Raw genomic sequence first — 16,222 nt, forward strand, 5'->3', positions numbered from 1 at the left:
AAAGCTCGCACCTCGAGCCGCCGCGCGTCCGATTTTCCGGTTCAAAAATGCCATTCACGAATCAAACCAACATACTAGACTATAGCGTATAGCCTCGCGCTGTGTAATATAGAGCATGTGTACCCGACGCCGCGTCTGTACCCGACGCCGCGGCGCCGCATTGACCGACTCGCGCGCGCGCCGTCATGTCCTCCGCGCCCGCGCCGCCCGTGCGCGTCGGTCACGCGCTGAGTGGGATATTCGTCATCAACCTGCGCGGAGACGTGCTGCTGATGCGCGCGTACCGCGAAGACATCGAGCGACACGTGTTGGATGCATTTCGCACGCAGATCCTGAATCCGCGCGGTGGCGCGCGACGCGACGCGCGATCGACGCCTCGACGCGGACGCAAAGACGACGGATTCGCCACGGAAGCGCCGGTGCGAAGAATCGGGAGCGTGACGTACATGATGAAACGGTCGAGAGACGTGTACGTGGTGGGGATCGCGCGCGGGCAAGGCGAACGGGGCGGACCGGGCGACGCGAATTTAATGCTCGGATTCACGTTCCTGGGACACGTCGTGCGGCTGTGCAATCAATACTTTGGCGCGTGCGATGAAAACGCGATCCGTGGGAACTTTGTGCTGATGTACGAGCTGCTGGATGAGATTTGCGACGACGGGTATCCGCAGATAACCGCTGGGGAGACGCTGAAGACGTACATCACGCAGAAGGGTTCTAAACTTGAAGGTGCGATCGGAAAAGAGGCGATGGAACGGAGCGCGGCGGAGGACCAACGCCGGGCGATGGAGGCGGCGAAACAGGTGACGAGCGCGGTGCAATGGCGAAGAGAGGGGTTATCGTATAAGAAGAATGAAGTGTATTTGGACATCGTGGAGAGCGTGAATCTGATGATGAGCGCGGAAGGCACGGTATTGCGAGCGAACGTGCAGGGTTCGATTTACATGAGGACTTTTCTGAGTGGGATGCCAAACCTCAGCGTCGGGCTGAACGATCGCCTCGGGGAGACGACGCGCGTGACGTCGCGCGGCGAAGACGCCGAGACGAGCGCGGCTCGCGATCGAAGGCTGATCGACCTGGACGATTTACAGTTTCATCAGTGCGTGCGACTGGATAAATTTAGCGCGGAAAAAGTGATCGAGTTCACCCCGCCCGATGGCGAGTTCGAGCTCGTCAAGTATCGCGTGTCGGATAACATCACGCTTCCGTTCAAGCTCATGCCCGTAGTGAAGGAACTCGGTAGAACGCGTCTGGCCGTCACCGTCAACCTACGCTCGCTCTACGGTCCCACGACCGTGGCGAACGAAATTAAAGTGCGAATCCCCGTCCCCAAGCTCACCGCGCGGGCGACGATCAACGTGAGCGGGGGCAAGGCCAAGTACGTACCCGAGGAGGGCTGTCTTCGCTGGAAAATCAAAAAGTGCGCGGGTCACGAGGAATACCAGCTCGACGCCGAGGTCTTACTCGCCAACACGCTGGAGGACCACAAACCTTGGGTGCAACCGCCGATAAACATCGCGTTTCACGTCCCGATGTTCACCGCCTCGGGCTTGCGAGTGCGCTTTCTCGAAGTCAAGGAGGCGTCCAACTACGACGTCGTCAGGTGGGTGCGATACTTGTGCCAGAGCGGCGGTTCGTCGTCGTCGTCGTACGAGATTAGATGCGCGTGAAATGTCGGTTATAATTCACATCCCGCTTTAGCCATCCCGTCACCGCGCTGTTTTTATCGTCGCGAAGCTGTCGTCCCGCTCGCGTCTGGGACAGACTCCTCAGATACCGCCTCGCCGCCCGTCGTCTCGCCACCTCGCGCGGTACCGGCGTCACGCGATGTCCATGTTTACCACACGCGCGTCGAGCTTCGCCGTAGGCTTCGCCGTGGCTTCCGCGGGTGGCTTTTACGTCATCAAAGAGGAGATTCAGAAGAATCACGAGGCGTTGGCGCGTGAGTGTTCGACGCTGTGCGATCGCGTCAAGGCTCTCGAGGCGCGCGTGGGGAAGTAATAGCATAGCCGATGCCACCGCATCGTTGTAGTAGCGCACGGATATCACGTCGTGTATCTGACAAGTCACCGCGGTTCCACGGATGGCGTCGAGAGAAGCGTTTCGCGAAGCGTCGGAAACGCGTCGACGCACAGAGCGCGGTGCGTCGGCCAGGATAACCTCTGACACGCGGATGAACAGTAAATCTCGCTTTTGCATCGCGCGCAGCGTTTCGGCGACGTCGTCAGACGGAAACATCCCGCGCACGTCTTCGGCTTTCGAGGAAGCTGGGCAAGATCGAAGTGCCGCGCACAGAGCGCAGAGGCGGCACCGATGGCGCTCGCGATGTCTGCGTCGGTGTCTCGTTCGCGCGTGCCTAAAACGTCGCCTCTTTCGATCGGGTCGGGCCATGATCGATGTTTTCGGGGTGTGTCGATGCTCGCCGCGAGAAGCGCCTCGCCAGATTGGCCGTCATTGTCGACGATTTCCCTCACGACGCGGATGACATCGAACTCTTTCAAAACTTCGAGCGCCTCTGTCGCGTTGCGATGACACGCCCAGTGGTACGCCGTACGCCCGCGCGAATCGACAAGTGCGGTGAGTTTCGCCGGATCTTTCGCTCGTCGTAAAATCATTCGAGCCAGCGGCGCGTTGGAGTGCGCGCACGCGAGCATCAACAACGTTTGCCCGCTCGAACACCGCACTTCGTCGTCTCCGTCGTTCTCATGCGCATCGAGTGCGAATGTCATCAACTTCATGCGGCTCGCGAGCATCTCAGTGGCGCGTCCTGGTTGTCTGACGGCGTCGCGAGTCATGCTATCCGCGAGATAGTGCACGGGCAACCACCCGTGGGGTCTACAACGCACGTTCAAGTCGCCGCCGGCTGCGCACAGAGCTTCTACCGTTCGTAGCTCTACTCCGAATCCGAAAGCCGTGTGAAGCGCGAAATCGTCCACCCTGATACCCGGGGTTCGCAAGAGCGCTTCTACGATAGAATGCCGGCCGATCCTGCAAGCATGCTGAAGCACGCTGCCGTGCGCTCCCTTCGCGTTGACATCGGCGCCAAGGTGTATCAGAAACTCGACAAAATCCACATCTTGTCTACCATCGATCGCGTACATCAGCGGCGTCCTCTGAAGACTATCTCTGCGATTGACGACGCATCGCGCCGATTCGAACGGTTGCCGATTTCCGACGAACGCCGCGACGTGCGACGTCGATCGGTCGGCGTCCCCTACTTCATCCAATATACTTTCGATCCACGTCTCATTCCATCGATCTATATCCATCGCAAACGTTGCGTTCGCGATGCGTCGACGAACGGGCGACCCGATCGTTTTCTCGCCGTCGGCGAGTCGCATCAAGATGTCACATCGTTGCCATCGCGCCGCGCAATCCACTAAATGAATCTGCTTCGACGGCGTGTTCGCGGCCCTCACGACCGTCTCAACGATCATATCGGATGTTTTTGCGTCGCAGCACACGAGCATGGCGGCGGAAACACCGATGGGTGAGACTTTGAACGCGTCGCAACCGTTCGCGAGCAACCACAGCGTCGTGCTCGGCGAGGCGAAGGGAGAGAGCACAGAAACGGAAAGCGCATCAAGGCCATCCACGCACGCCAGCGCGGGATCGATCTTCCCTTCCAACGACAGCGCTATGACGTCGTCCAACTGGTCGTGATAAACCGCGATGAGGAAGATTTTATTGATGGACATCGAGAGGCGAGGCGAGGAGTGGAGGTTCGTTCTTCGTTTCGTACTACAGACTAAAGTTAAAGTGTAAAAAGCGTCGCCCTAGTTCATGCTCGCCATGCGAGCCGCCACGTCCGCCATCAAATCTCTTCGTTTCTTCAACCGATCGGTGGCGTCGTACACGATCGTCTCGCACCCGTTCTTATCGACAATCTTGACCAAATAATCCGTCGGCGCGGTGACCAAGCGCTCGCACACCTCGCCGACGCACAAATCCACCAAATCCATCGCCTGCGCCCTCGACATGTTCGGCACCCAGTGCTTATCGAACAACGACAAGCAAAACATCCCCCCGTACCCGTGTCCTCCGGTGTTCACCCGATGACACGTCGCCAAGTAATCCATAAAATGCAACTCGGGTTCGTTTTTCAATTTATCAAACCCCGCGAGCAAGCAGTTCACCTGATACGGTCCGCTCCTCAGCGCCTCCGCGAGTTCATTCCTCGCGTAATGCGCCGTCGCGCTCACGTCCAACTCGTGTCCATATTTCAACCGGTACAACCGCACGTTCGCGCGCAGGTACTCTCCGAACGCGACGCAGTCGCCCTTCGGTCCGCTCAGCGCCATGATCTTCGTCGAGTCCAGCTCCACGATCTTGTCCTCGTCCAGTTTTTGCACTATGATTTGCTGCGTCGCCGCGCGGTCGGCGACCAGCACGGCGAAGTCGTATCCCACGAATCCGAACACCACGTCCATCGCGCGTCGTCGTCGTTTCTATTCGTTGAATGAATGAATGAACGCTCGCGCGCGATCGATCTGTGATTCGCGACTTTAACCGTCTCCGCGCGCGCGCGATCGCGTCCCGCTCGACCGCGTCCCGCTCGACCGCGTCGCGCGCACCGTTCCGCGCTTTCGGCGCTCGCTCGCTCGACGCGCGGACTCGACGCGTCGACGTGTGCGGCGCCGAAAGCGCCAATCGTCAACGACGCGTCAACGACCGACGCGCGGCGACACTTCGCGTCGCGCGCTCGCGTCGCGCCGCTCTCGACATGTCCGCCGAGCGCAAGCGCTACGCCGTGGTGTGCGCGGCGAACTTTAACCGCTCCATGGAGGCGCACAAGGTGCTCGCCGAGCGCGGACTCGACGTCGCGAGTTTCGGCGCGGCGTCGCGCGTCAAGCTCCCGGGGGCGTCCCGGGACGACCCGAACGTGTACGATTTCGATTCGATCACGTACGAGGACATCGCGAGCGATCTGGAGCGACAACCGCGGGAGACGGTGGAGAATTACGAGGCGAGAGGGATGTTTGAGATGCTGCGGCGAAACGCGAAGATCAAACCGGCGCCGCAGCGATGGCAGACGCACAGCGATCGAGAGCGGTTCGACGTGGTCGTGTGCTTCGAGGAGAGGGTGTTCGATCTCGTGATGGAGGATCTGCGAGCGAAGGGAGGGGCGCGGGAGGGGGTGCTGGTGGTGAATTTGGACGTGCGAGACTCGCACGATTCGAGCGTGGACGCGGCGCCGAGGGCGTTGCGGTTGTGCGAGGCGTTGGAGGCGAGCGAGGATTGGGAGAGCGAGGTGGATGAGATCATGAATGCGTTCGAAGAGGCGGAGGGGATGCGACCGTTGTACGGCGTGTGTTATTATTGATGGATGATTGTACAGCGCGCCGGCGACGCGCTCGTATTTTACAACTCGCTAACGCAAAAGGGTGTAGATGACGCTGTCGCACACCTCTTGACGCGCTTTCGGGGACGAAATAGGTTCACCGTTGAAATCGGTGAGTAAAAATCTGTGCACTTCATCTTGGATGAAGTTCTCGACCGTGCGCGGGTCGATCAAAATATCCGCCTTGAAAACCATGACGTTGAGCGCTTGCAGCGCCTCGGTGACGTCGAGCAACACGCGAGGTCGGGTGTGGCCGGAGATATCCAGCGGCGCGACGACTCGAAGCTCGCTCGTCATGCTCTCGCCTTTGTGACACAGCATCTCGACCTTGAGCGGACGATCGACGTGTTCCTTGTACTTGGCGCAGAGGTATTCCATTTGCTCTTCGTTTTCGATGTTTCGCGTGAACAGGGCGACTTCGCAAATGGAGTCGTCGACGATTTCAATCTTGGCGTAGCTCACGGAGACTTTCAAATCCTTCGACACGCGCAAGCAATCGTACAACAAGCCTTGCCTGTCTCGAGTGCGGATTTGAAACACCGTGTGCGCGGGACTCATGAGGTTATCCACCTCCACGGTTGTTTCGTAATCGAACACCGGCGGTTTGGCTTCGGTGACGATCATCCCGGACGACTCGCGCAAGGTTTTCGTGCGACCTTGTCGAGTGACGAACGACGGCGCGGGGTGAACCAATATATTGACCCGATTCAACGCCTCGGGCGTTCGCGCGACGACGGGTTTGACGCGTCGGGAAATATCGCCGACGCGCGACGGATTCGGCAGCTCGTGTAAATCATCCGTCACGTAGAATAGATCCACCGCCTTGCCGCACGGCGCCGTCGTGACGTGCGCGCGATGCACGGTGAGCTGAAGCTCCCACAACGCGAGCGTGACGTCGTGCAACAGCCCCACGCGATCGTGCGCCTCGACTTGTAAAATATACAGACTCTGATTCGCGTGCATCTGCTCCAACATCTCAAACGACTCGACGGATGGAATCGTGCTAATCGTGCTCTTGTGCGGACACAGCAACTCTAACCGCTGCCTCAGCAGCTCCCAATCCACGACGCACGTCCGAGGCGCTATGGACTCCTCGAGCTCGGCCAACGCCGCGTTCCCGCCGTGCGCGCTCCCCTCGAACCGTCGCAATTTCGGCGAACTCATCGACGCCGGCATCGGCGACCCCGTCGCCGCCGCGCGCTCCCGACCCAGCCCCCGGTCCACGCTCGCCCCCCTATCCCCACTCCCACTCACCCCACCGTCTTTCGCGCGCCCATCTCGCCCGCGCGCCCCTAACCAAGCCTTCCTCGCGACGTCGCCGACGCGTCTCGCGATTTCTCCCGCTCGCCTCGCGACTCGCCTCGCCACTCCTCCGACCCCCGTTTCCTCGCTCGCCGCGCCCGCGCCCGCGCCCGCGCCCTCGCGCGCCGCGTTCTCATCCATCAGCGATCCGTGGCTCACGCCTCGATCGAGCGCGCCCGCGCGCACCGTGAGCAACACCAGCGCCCACACGCCGTCCGTCGTAAAGTCGCCGCGCGTCACCACGAGCCCGAATTCAAACACCACCCTGCAGATGTCCGCCCCGAGCCCCGTCTTGTCCGGGCACGTCACTCGAAACTCCGCGCACGGCACCGCGTCCGCGCCGTCGTCCAGCGCGGCGTACGCGACGCACCGCTCGTCGTCCGCCGCGTCGTCGGCGATCGTCGCCGCGCGCGCGCGCGCCGACGCGTCGCGCGCGCGCGGCGCGGACGGCGCGCGCGACATGCCGGCGACGCGACGAACCGCGGGCGCGACGCTCGACCGACGCGTCGGCGCGCGCGCGACGCCCCTCGAGCGCGCGCGGCGCGTCGATGAGTGACGCATCGCGATGGCGAATCGCGATCGCGAATCGCGTCGCCACAGCGCGATGCGCGCGGTCGCGCGGTCGCTCCTGCTCTGGCTGACGCTCGCGCCGACCCTGGCGCGCGCGTCGGCGCACGCGTACGCGCGCGACTCGCTGTACGCGACGAACGACGCGGCGATCCTCGTCGCGGGCGCGGAGGGCGTCTTCGCGTCGCGCGTGCGCCTCGAGCGCGAGACGACGGACGTCCGAAAGCGATGGCTCGGCGCGAATCCGCGCGTCGCGGACGGGCGCGCGTACGTCCGACTGGACGCGCTGACGTTCGAGCGGCCGCGGGAGACGGCGCGGGCGAGGGGCGCGACGGGGGGGGCGAGCGGCTTGGTCGAGGCGGCGACGTTTAAACGCGAGGACGTCGATCGGATCGGCGTGTGGGACGACGAGGCGGGCGCGAGGAAGTTTTGTTGCACGGGTGACATGGCGAAGCGAGGGCTGTGCGAGAAGGGAGAGGTGGGACGATTGGTGGTGCGAGGGCGGGGCGACGGCGGCGCGACGGCGCCGTGGAAGACGGAGATTTGGTTCGAGGGCGACGACGTCGAGGCGAGGAGCGATGTGCAGGCGGTGAGCGTGCGGGAGACGGGGATGTATTACATGTGGTTCGTGGTGTGCGATCCGGAGCACGCGGGGGTGACGGTGAGCGGGAGGACGCTTTGGAAGAATCCGGATGGATATCTGCCGGGGGCGAAGACGGCGCTGTTGCCGTTTTACGGCTTCGCGGCGATGGCGTACCTCGGGTTGGGGTTCGCGTGGGCGATGGCGTACGTGGGGAATTGGCGACACGTTTTAGAGCTGCATAATTGCATCACCGTCGTGCTGGCGCTGTCGATGTGCGAGACGGCGGTGTGGTATTTCGATTACGCCAACTGGAACGCCACGGGCTATCGCCCGTACGTGTTCACCGTGGTCGCCGTCTTGCTCGGCAGTCTTCGCACGACGCTCAGTCGCACGCTCGTGCTCATGATGTCCATGGGGTACGGCGTCGTTCGCCCCACCCTCGGCGGGTTGAACGCCAAAGTGGTGTCGTTGAGCGTTTGCTATCTCTTCTCCACCGCCGTCAAGGACGTCGTCGAGCACGTCGGATCGGTGGATGACTTGAAACCCGGCGCGAGGTTGTTTTTGGTGCTGCCGGTGTCGGTGTTTGATTCCGTGTTCTTGATTTGGATCTTCAACTCGCTGTCGAGGACGCTCACGCAGCTCGTGTTGAGACAACAAAAGCAAAAGCTGTCGCTCTACCGCGCGTTCACCAATCTCTTGGCGGCGAACGTCGTGCTCTCGGTCGGTTGGCTCGCGTACGAGATGTGGTTCAAGAGCACGGACATGATTGAAGAGAAGTGGGAGTCGGTGTGGATGTTGACTGCGTTTTGGCAAGCGTTATCCTTCGGTTTACTCGCCGGCATTTGCTTTTTATGGCGCCCCGCGAGCGAGTCGACGCAGTACGCCTACAGCGAGCTCGCGAACGACATCTCCGAAGACGCGTGGTGGGGCGAGCTCATCACCAACGACGACATCGAGCAATTCGCGGGGTCGTCGAAAATGTCCAAGTCACCGCGCGTGATGAATAGTGCGAAGAAGACGCGAGCGATGAACGACTTTTCGCTCGACGCCGACGACGACTCGGCGGCGGAAATCGAAATGGAAATGGGAAAGATTGACTGATTGATTGAATCGATCGACGCACGCGTCCTTCGCTTCAACGCTGTAATTTGAATTGACACGCAATCGCGCGCTCTCTATTTGCTAAACGGCAATCACCGTACTTTACTTGCGTCCGCCCTTTCGCGACGCCCCGCGCGCGTCCGAGAGCGCCTGCAGCGTCTCGTCAAAGTGCCCGAGCGCCTCTTCGCGTTTCACCGGCGGCGGCGAATCCGGTTCGTCGGTGAATACTTTTGACTTGTTCGCGCGCGCCTTGAACGGCGAAAACAAACCTCCGCGCTCCTTCGCGGACGCCGACGGCGGCGGCGGCTCCGCGGCTTTGGTCTTGATCGCCCTCGGCGCCTTCGGCGTCTTCGGCGCCGTTTTCTCCCTATCCGGCGCGTACGCCTCCGGCAGCCGACACAACCGACACACGCTGGTGCGAACCTGAATATCGCTCCCGTCCTCCCCCCGCTCTATCGCCGCCGCCCTCGCGTCCGCCGCGATCGCCCGCTCCGCGACGATGTACTCGTACGTCGACATCCGCCTCCAACACAGCGTCGCGTGAAACGCGAACAACTCCCCCACCACGTACAACAGCCCCATCCCGAGCGCCACGTACGCGCACACTCCCACGATCAACGACGCGTGCGTCACCCCGTTCCCCGCGTACCGCGCCCGCTCGTTCACGTACCTCTTCGCCTCGTCTCCGTTCGCCGCCAACCACGCCGCGAGACACGCGCCGCACGCCGTCTGCCCCCCGATCTGCACCGTCGCGCTCGTCACCAGCGCCAAGAACGCCCCGTAATTCCGTCCACCGACGCAATTATTCAACCACTTGCAGTGATGATCGAAATCGTCCACGCACTTATCGCAGTCCCGGCAGTGCTTCGCGCGTCGCCCGACGCTCGCGTCGCAGCGCCCGCAATACAGCGCCGCGTCGTCCGTCGCGCGCGCGCCCGGGTCGATCGCCGTCGCGCGCGCGAACGCGCACGTCACGAACGCGCACGCGCACGCGTACGCGATGATCGCGCCGCGTCGCGAGCGCGCGTCGGCGATCGACGGCGCGAGCAGCAGGTAAAATCCGAGCGCTTCGCACGTCCACACGACGATCGCCGTCGTTTGGTGCGCGTTGAGCGCCGCGCGCCCGCGCGCGTCGACGAATCCGTTGCGCCGCGTCGGCGGCATCGTTCGTCCGCGCCCGCGCGCGATCGAGCGCGGTTCGGGCTTCGCGCGGCGTCGATGAGTGTCGAAAACGACCCGCGCGGATTACCATTCGCCGCAGAAATCGCCGCGAATTCGCGATGCGCGCGCCCGCGTCGGCGCTCGCGACGACGGAGACGCGAGACGACGCGTTGGCGCTCGCGATCGCGGACGCGTCGAACGCGCCGGACGATCGCGCGCGGCGGGAGGCGGACGCGAAGGTGCTGGAACTGAAGCTCGGCGCGATTCGCGACGACGTCAGGGCGTCGACGCTCGGCCGCGACGTGCAGGGCTCGCAGGCGGGCGCGGGGTCGGGGGAGTTTCACAAGTATCGCGAGCGGCGACGGCGCGAGCGCGCGCGGTTGGAGGCGATGGAGGCGGCGGACGCGGCGCGGGTCGAAGCGGAGGCGCGCGCGCGGCGAGCGGCGGCGGCGAGCGAGGCGAGCGAGGCGAAGACGGCGAAGAACAGGGCGAAGCGAGCGAAGGCGAAGGCGAAGCGAGCGGCGAAACGGCGACGGGGGGGAGGGGGGGCGACGATCGGGGAGGCGAAGGCGGACGAGGAGGAGGAGGAGGAGGAGGCGGAGGCGACGGCGACGGCGCTCGATTGACGGGACGCGCGCGATCGGTGGGCGCGCGAATCGGTGGGCGCGCGAATTATAATACAATCTCGTGATGGGTTCGGCGGTGGCGTCACGCGGCCGGGGTGGTGGTGGTGGTTGTGGGGTCTCGCGCGTCGTCCGCGGAGGCGTCGTCGGCGTCGGTTTTCGACGCCTCGGTCTTCGTGTCGGCGAAGACGCCGGCGAACTTGTCCGCGATCGCTTGTTCCATCTCCATGCGCTCGGGCGAGCCTTTGTTGATGATGGCGTTCACGAAATCCTCGGGATCGACCTTGAGCAGCTGGAACGCGAACAGGATCAGTAACGGCAAATCGCTTCCCGTGGCGAGCGTCGCGCCGAACGCGACGAAGCCGACGATGAGATTGACGCGCTTCTTCCTCTTCTCCTTGGCGATTTGTTCGGGCGTCTTGTTTTTATCCTCCTCGCTCGTCTCCGCGATCGGCGCGTCGTCGAGCGTGTTCGTCCACGCGCGCGCTATGGCGCGCGGGAGCAAACACGCCGGCGCGACGTAAAACACGTACGCCATCGCCATCGCGAACGGGCCCAAGATGAATCCGACCGCGCCACCGCCGCGAAGCGCGCCGAGCGCCTTGGTCAACGTCGTCGACGTAGACAGCAGCAGCGTCGCCAATCCGACGACGCCGAACACGACCACGCACGCGCGCCGCGCCGTTTTGAAAATCTTCCCTCGGCGTCCGCCGAGCCATCGCAGCGCCATCAAAATCGGCGCCGTCATCACCCACCAACTGCTCCCTTCGCCGCCGTACGCCCCCGCGGGGACGAGCAACATGTAACCGACGTGAAAATCTAACCACGCGCTCCGACACGCGCGATTAAACGCGAACGGTCGATGCTCCCCTTCGTGCCTCGGCGACGTCTTGTTCTCGTACCACCACCGCCGCAGCGCGTACAGCGCGCCGAACGTCGGCAGCACCACGAGCAACAGCCACTGCGCGCCGATGATCGGCGCCTCCCTCGATTCCCTGAGCATCGCTCCCGTGTAGAACAGCAGCACGGCGGTGAGCGGGTTCAGCCGACCGAAGAACGTCGGCACCGCGTCGAGCGCGCGCGGATACAGCGCGTCGCTCAGCGGCGCGATGGTGTCCTCGAGCTCCGGGCGCGCGTCCTCGCCGTCGCGCGCCGCCGGGTCCTCCGACGACGCCGTCGCGCGCCGCCGCGTCGACGGACGCTCGCGTCGCGCGCGGGACGCCGCGGGGCGCGCGCGCGGCGACGCATCGCATCCGACCGCGGCGCGCGCGTCGGCGAACGATCGCGCGCCGCGACGTCCCGCGGACGCCTCGACGCGCGATGACGCGCGTTTGAGACGCGCGCGATGCCCGCGATCGATCGCGCGCGGCGCGAGGGCGCGCGCGGCGAACGCACGCATCGCGGCGCGCGCGCGAGTGAGGACGGGACGCGGAAAATATCTTTCGGGACGCGCCGACGCGGGCTTCGCGAGACGCGCGAGGGCGAGTCGCCGCGCCGCCGCGCCGCCGCGACGGGATTTCGATGGAAATAAATAGTGATGGATTAAACGCGGGTCGAACGCGCGTGGGCGCGAGCGAGGGACTGGCGCGAGAGAGACGCGCGGTCGGTCGGTCGGCGACTACAAGCCGTCGAACGCGGGCGTCTCCGCGCCTTCGGGGAACAACATCGCGAGCTTGACCGCGCCGAGATCGTTGACGACCTTGCTCGCGCCTTCGCCCATGAAATCGGCGCCGATGTTGCTGCCGCACGGGGTGATGAGACAGGCCATGTCGGCGCCGACGGCGGCGCGCAAGCCGACGATGGAATCTTCCACGACGAGGCACTTGCTCGCGGGCAAGCCAACCTTGTCTCTGGCGAGGTTGTAGATCAAGGGATCGGGCTTCTTGCGCGTGACGTCGTCACCAGCCATGAGCACGTCGAGCTTGCTCAAACGCTCGACGCCGACGACGGAGTTGACAACCTTTTCGAAGCCCGCCTTGGTCGCCGCGCTGCAAATCCCCACCGCGATGGAGGGATCGGCGATCGCCTCGTCCATGAGCGCGAGCACCCCAGGTCGCGCCACAGCCACTTCTTCGACGATCTTTTTATAAATTTCCGTCTTCTTGTCCTGCAACGCGTCGATGAGCGCGTCTCGATCCGCGTCGCTCGACGGCGCCTCCGCGAACATCGTCGACGTCGGCCACGCCTTTTTATCCTCGTTAAAATGCCATCGCATCTTCGGCTTCCCCCCGCCCACGGTATTTTGCAGCACGTCGTAATATTTCACCACCCACTCCACGCCCTCGCCGTCGATTTTCAAATCAAACGCCTCGAACGCGCCGTTGTACGCCAACCGGTGCAGCTCCTCCGTCTCCACGATGACGCCGTCGCAATCAAACAAAAGCGCGAATCGCGCGTTCTTCGTGTTCGATCCCGCGTTCGCGCGCGTCGTCGTCGCGCGTCGCGTCGTCTTCGTCGTCTTCTTCGCCGCCGTCGTCCTCGCGCCGCGTTCAACGCGCGTCGACGTCGTCATCGCCGTCATCGCCATCGAATCCGTCCCTCTTATCGATGACGCGTCTTTTTCGTCGTCGCGCCGGCGTCGCGCGTTCGCGCGTCCGAAACGCCGCCCGAGCGCGTTCGACGCGCGTCCGCTCGCGAATCCGAGAGCGCGTCGCCGTCGTCGCGTCCGCGTCGCGGTGTGCGCGTCCCGAATCGCGCCGTCCCAGGCCCCTCTTCGTCGCACTTCGCCGCGCGACGCGAATGCGCGCGTCGCGCGGCGACGACGCGCCGGCGCTCCCGGGACGCGCGGTCGCGGTGGACGAAGACAAAAAATCGATCGACAACGACGCGAACAAGCGCGCCGTCAAGCGCTACCGCGATCGTCAGCGCGACGCGAAGATGAAGTTGGAATCCGAAAACGCGGCGCTGCGAGTGGAGACGACGCGGTTGGCGACGGAGCTCGCGCACGCGCGATGGGTGCTCGACGCGGTGGCGTCGCGGTGCGGGATGAAGCGACGCGCGACGGGGCGCGACGCGGACGCGGCGCTGCGCCGAAGCGTCGCGCGCGTGATCCACGGCGCGGGGTGCCCGCTGGGACATCAGGGGCGGGACAGGCCGTTTCGATTGGACGCGACGGAGGCGAGGCGACGCGAGGACGAGGACGAGGACGAGTTGGCGGCGTTTTTGAAGGAGTTTTTGGTGCACGAGGACGGGAAGTGTCCGTGCCCGGGGCGCGCGCGCGATGGGGGCGAGTAGAGGATAGTTGTGTTGTATGAATAGTGATGTGGCGTGACGAACGGATGCGTGTGATCTGCTGCCCCTCAACCGGTCTCTTGAGTCCGTACTGTAGCGCGGAAATTTAGTAATTCAGAATGAATTAACTGTCTCAACGCCTGATGCGTTCAGCGTTCCACTGCTAAGCGTATCTCTACCTGATGGGGTCCGAGGCCTCGAAGTCCTAGGCCGAAGGAGATTGAAGGCAATTCGCGTGCGATTCGTGAAAGCAAATGTGCGTCTTATAAACAACCCCGTCGGTAAGGGACGGGTCTAACAAGTGACGCGCGCAAAGGAGCAGTTGCGCGTGTCGTCGCTTTATTTGCTGACATTTTTTATATAGCGTAATTGGAGGTATTCTAGTACCTCAGAGTTCATATAAGGACGATGCGTATACCTATTTACCATAGAAATGGCTAAGGCCCTTTCGTCAGCGTGCGCGACGACGCGCGCCGCGGCGTTACTAGTGCGCGTGCTCGACGCCGAGTTGCGCGAGCGCGATGACGAGAACGCCGGCGGTGTAACACACGAACTTGTAAATGCGCATGCCGCGCGCGGGCGCTTCGTGCACGGTGTGCGTGTGCGGAGCGAGTTTATGGTCGTGACCGTGCTCGTCTTCGCACGATTGCGTTTGCGTCTCGAACTCGTCGCCGATGACTTCCACGGTACCGACGTAAATGAACGTACCGGCGGCGATGCCCTCGAGGACGGCGGAGACGGCTGGGCTGTGTGCGCTTTCCGCCGCGCACCCGATCAAGATCCCGATCGGGGTTATGAACGAAAACGCCGTCATGAAAATGAAGAGCGTCTGCGGATTCGTCATGCCGCAGCGCAAAAACGCGCACCCGATGCTGAACGCGGCCGCGGCTTTGTGCGACGCGATGGCGGTGAAAATCGCGTACACACTGTTTCGATCGCTTTGAAGCCCGAGGGAGACACCCGCGAGAGAGGCGTGCAACGCGACGCCCGCCATGAAGAGCAAAGCCGTTCTCGTCTGCGCGAAGATGGACACGTGACGACCCTTCTCGTCGTGCGCGCACGTGTCGCACGCGTCGGTCGACGCCTTGTCCACGACGACGACGACGGCCGCATCGACGTGATGTTCTTTACTTTGTCCGTGTCCGTGTCCGTGTCCGTGGCCGTGCTCTCCGTCGCCCTCGCTCTCCGTCACGTGCGAGTGCGTGTGAAACACGACGCGTTCGACGAAGAACGCGATGAGAAATCCCAGCATGACCATGACCATGGCGAAAGGATACTCCTTCGCCGTACCGATGCGTGCCTCCGTCGCGCTCTCGAGCGCGTGCGGGACGAGGTGCACGAACCCAGACGCGAGAAACAATCCCCCGCTGAACGCGTTCATAAACTCCAACGCGCTCTGCATCTTCGGCAGCGTTCTCACGAACAGCGACGGCAACATTCCTCCCGCCAAACCTTCAAAAAACACAGCCACCATGAGACCCATCTTGAGTTTGAAATGCTTCAACCCACCCGTCGCCGCCGCCGCGCTTTCCGCCTCGCTCGCGATGAACGTGCACGTCGACTCGCTCAGGCACCGCGCCGCCAAACTCAGCGCCGAGAGCAACTCGGTCTCGTTCAACTTTTGATCCGCGCCCGCGTACGTCGTGATCACGTCCGCCGACGACACGTTCGTCAGCGTCTCCTCCGCGCTCGCGTGCGCGTGTCCAGCGCTCGCGTGCGCGTGTCCAGCGTGCGAATCCGCGCCCGCGCCCGCGCCGCTCGTCCTCGCCGCGAACCGCTCGAACAATTCGCTCAGCTCGTGAGCGTCCATCGTCGCGTCGTCGTTGTCGTCGTTGTACGTCTCCAAGATGTGATCCACCGGCGTCTCGTCGCCTCTCGCGACGCGCGCCATCGCGCACGCGCACGCGCACACCGTCAGCGCCGTCGCGAATCGCGCGCGCGCCCGTCGACACCGCCGCCGGTCGTTCGCCGTCATCTTGTCTCGCGCCGTCGCGAATCGCGCGCGCGTCGAGTCCCGGTCTCGACGCCCGCGCCCGGTTCGCCCCGGTTCGAGCGCGCGCGAACGAGCCGAAGAGGCGTCGCGAAGTGCGGCGATGCGCGCGCGTCGTGCACGTGTCGACGATTCGCGTCGTGCACGTGTCGAGGATCGTCGTACGCGACGCCCCGCGAAGCCCATCACGGATCGCGTCGCGACGCGCGTCGTAAACATGTCGACACGCATGTCGACATATTTACCCACGCGCGTGTACGCATTGAACCCCGTGATGCATCTATATACGAAAAACGTCTCGACGCACATGTCGACATATTTAC

General features: G+C 63.5%; 14 protein-coding genes across 14 annotated transcripts; 6 read left to right on the forward strand and 8 right to left on the reverse strand.

Moving 5' to 3' along the window:
• Positions 1 to 185: 185 nt before the first annotated feature.
• Positions 186 to 1,670, forward strand: OSTLU_40743 (predicted protein; the record flags this gene model as incomplete). The annotated part of the gene is made up of 2 exons (XM_001421600.1): positions 186 to 345; positions 394 to 1,670. The coding sequence occupies 2 exons, from the start codon at positions 186 to 188 to the stop codon at positions 1,668 to 1,670; spliced, it is 1,437 nt and encodes a 478-aa protein (XP_001421637.1).
• A 157-nt stretch (positions 1,671 to 1,827) lies between these two features.
• Positions 1,828 to 2,001, forward strand: OSTLU_27879 (predicted protein; the record flags this gene model as incomplete). The annotated part of the gene is made up of 1 exon (XM_001421601.1): positions 1,828 to 2,001. One exon carries the CDS (start codon positions 1,828 to 1,830, stop codon positions 1,999 to 2,001), a length of 174 nt encoding a protein of 57 aa, XP_001421638.1.
• Positions 2,002 to 2,066: 65 nt separating this feature from the next.
• OSTLU_27880 (predicted protein) lies at positions 2,067 to 3,698 on the reverse strand (the record flags this gene model as incomplete). The annotated part of the gene is made up of 1 exon (XM_001421743.1): positions 2,067 to 3,698. One exon carries the CDS (start codon positions 3,696 to 3,698, stop codon positions 2,067 to 2,069), a length of 1,632 nt encoding a protein of 543 aa, XP_001421780.1.
• Positions 3,699 to 3,739: 41 nt separating this feature from the next.
• On the reverse strand, positions 3,740 to 4,430 carry OSTLU_27881 (predicted protein; the record flags this gene model as incomplete). The annotated part of the gene is made up of 1 exon (XM_001421744.1): positions 3,740 to 4,430. One exon carries the CDS (start codon positions 4,428 to 4,430, stop codon positions 3,777 to 3,779), a length of 654 nt encoding a protein of 217 aa, XP_001421781.1. The 3' UTR covers positions 3,740 to 3,776.
• Positions 4,431 to 4,723: 293 nt separating this feature from the next.
• On the forward strand, positions 4,724 to 5,323 carry OSTLU_40630 (predicted protein; the record flags this gene model as incomplete). Its single annotated transcript, XM_001421602.1, has 1 exon — positions 4,724 to 5,323. One exon carries the CDS (start codon positions 4,724 to 4,726, stop codon positions 5,321 to 5,323), a length of 600 nt encoding a protein of 199 aa, XP_001421639.1.
• Positions 5,324 to 5,371: 48 nt separating this feature from the next.
• Positions 5,372 to 7,105, reverse strand: OSTLU_51587 (predicted protein; the record flags this gene model as incomplete). The annotated part of the gene is made up of 2 exons (XM_001421745.1): positions 5,372 to 6,439; positions 6,830 to 7,105. 2 exons carry the CDS (start codon positions 7,103 to 7,105, stop codon positions 5,372 to 5,374), a joined length of 1,344 nt encoding a protein of 447 aa, XP_001421782.1.
• A 142-nt stretch (positions 7,106 to 7,247) lies between these two features.
• On the forward strand, positions 7,248 to 8,894 carry OSTLU_89323 (predicted protein; the record flags this gene model as incomplete). The annotated part of the gene is made up of 1 exon (XM_001421603.1): positions 7,248 to 8,894. The coding sequence occupies one exon, from the start codon at positions 7,248 to 7,250 to the stop codon at positions 8,892 to 8,894; it is 1,647 nt and encodes a 548-aa protein (XP_001421640.1).
• Positions 8,895 to 8,996: 102 nt separating this feature from the next.
• On the reverse strand, positions 8,997 to 9,476 carry OSTLU_18395 (predicted protein; the record flags this gene model as incomplete). The annotated part of the gene is made up of 1 exon (XM_001421746.1): positions 8,997 to 9,476. The coding sequence occupies one exon, from the start codon at positions 9,474 to 9,476 to the stop codon at positions 8,997 to 8,999; it is 480 nt and encodes a 159-aa protein (XP_001421783.1).
• A 180-nt stretch (positions 9,477 to 9,656) lies between these two features.
• Positions 9,657 to 9,815, reverse strand: OSTLU_10632 (predicted protein; the record flags this gene model as incomplete). The annotated part of the gene is made up of 1 exon (XM_001421747.1): positions 9,657 to 9,815. A coding segment is annotated over one exon (159 nt), but the record flags the coding sequence as incomplete, so codon positions are not given.
• Positions 9,816 to 10,444: 629 nt separating this feature from the next.
• Positions 10,445 to 10,681, forward strand: OSTLU_27886 (predicted protein; the record flags this gene model as incomplete). Its single annotated transcript, XM_001421604.1, has 1 exon — positions 10,445 to 10,681. One exon carries the CDS (start codon positions 10,445 to 10,447, stop codon positions 10,679 to 10,681), a length of 237 nt encoding a protein of 78 aa, XP_001421641.1.
• Positions 10,682 to 10,763: 82 nt separating this feature from the next.
• OSTLU_93811 (predicted protein) lies at positions 10,764 to 12,077 on the reverse strand (the record flags this gene model as incomplete). Its single annotated transcript, XM_001421748.1, has 1 exon — positions 10,764 to 12,077. One exon carries the CDS (start codon positions 12,075 to 12,077, stop codon positions 10,764 to 10,766), a length of 1,314 nt encoding a protein of 437 aa, XP_001421785.1.
• A 155-nt stretch (positions 12,078 to 12,232) lies between these two features.
• On the reverse strand, positions 12,233 to 13,354 carry OSTLU_27888 (predicted protein). The gene has a single exon (XM_001421749.1). The coding sequence runs from the start codon at positions 13,188 to 13,190 to the stop codon at positions 12,297 to 12,299; it is 894 nt and encodes a 297-aa protein (XP_001421786.1). The 5' UTR covers positions 13,191 to 13,354; the 3' UTR covers positions 12,233 to 12,296.
• A 50-nt stretch (positions 13,355 to 13,404) lies between these two features.
• On the forward strand, positions 13,405 to 13,912 carry OSTLU_27889 (predicted protein; the record flags this gene model as incomplete). The annotated part of the gene is made up of 1 exon (XM_001421605.1): positions 13,405 to 13,912. The coding sequence occupies exon 1, from the start codon at positions 13,418 to 13,420 to the stop codon at positions 13,910 to 13,912; it is 495 nt and encodes a 164-aa protein (XP_001421642.1). The 5' UTR covers positions 13,405 to 13,417.
• A 236-nt stretch (positions 13,913 to 14,148) lies between these two features.
• On the reverse strand, positions 14,149 to 15,994 carry OSTLU_27890 (ZIP family transporter: zinc ion). Its single transcript, XM_001421750.1, has one exon. It carries the CDS (start codon positions 15,798 to 15,800, stop codon positions 14,394 to 14,396), a length of 1,407 nt encoding a protein of 468 aa, XP_001421787.1. The 5' UTR covers positions 15,801 to 15,994; the 3' UTR covers positions 14,149 to 14,393.
• Between the last annotated feature and the right edge of the window lie 228 nt (positions 15,995 to 16,222).

This window comes from Ostreococcus lucimarinus, chromosome 15 (assembly GCF_000092065.1).
Source record: "Ostreococcus lucimarinus CCE9901 chromosome 15, complete sequence".
Taxonomy (NCBI): domain Eukaryota; kingdom Viridiplantae; phylum Chlorophyta; class Mamiellophyceae; order Mamiellales; family Bathycoccaceae; genus Ostreococcus; species Ostreococcus sp. 'lucimarinus'.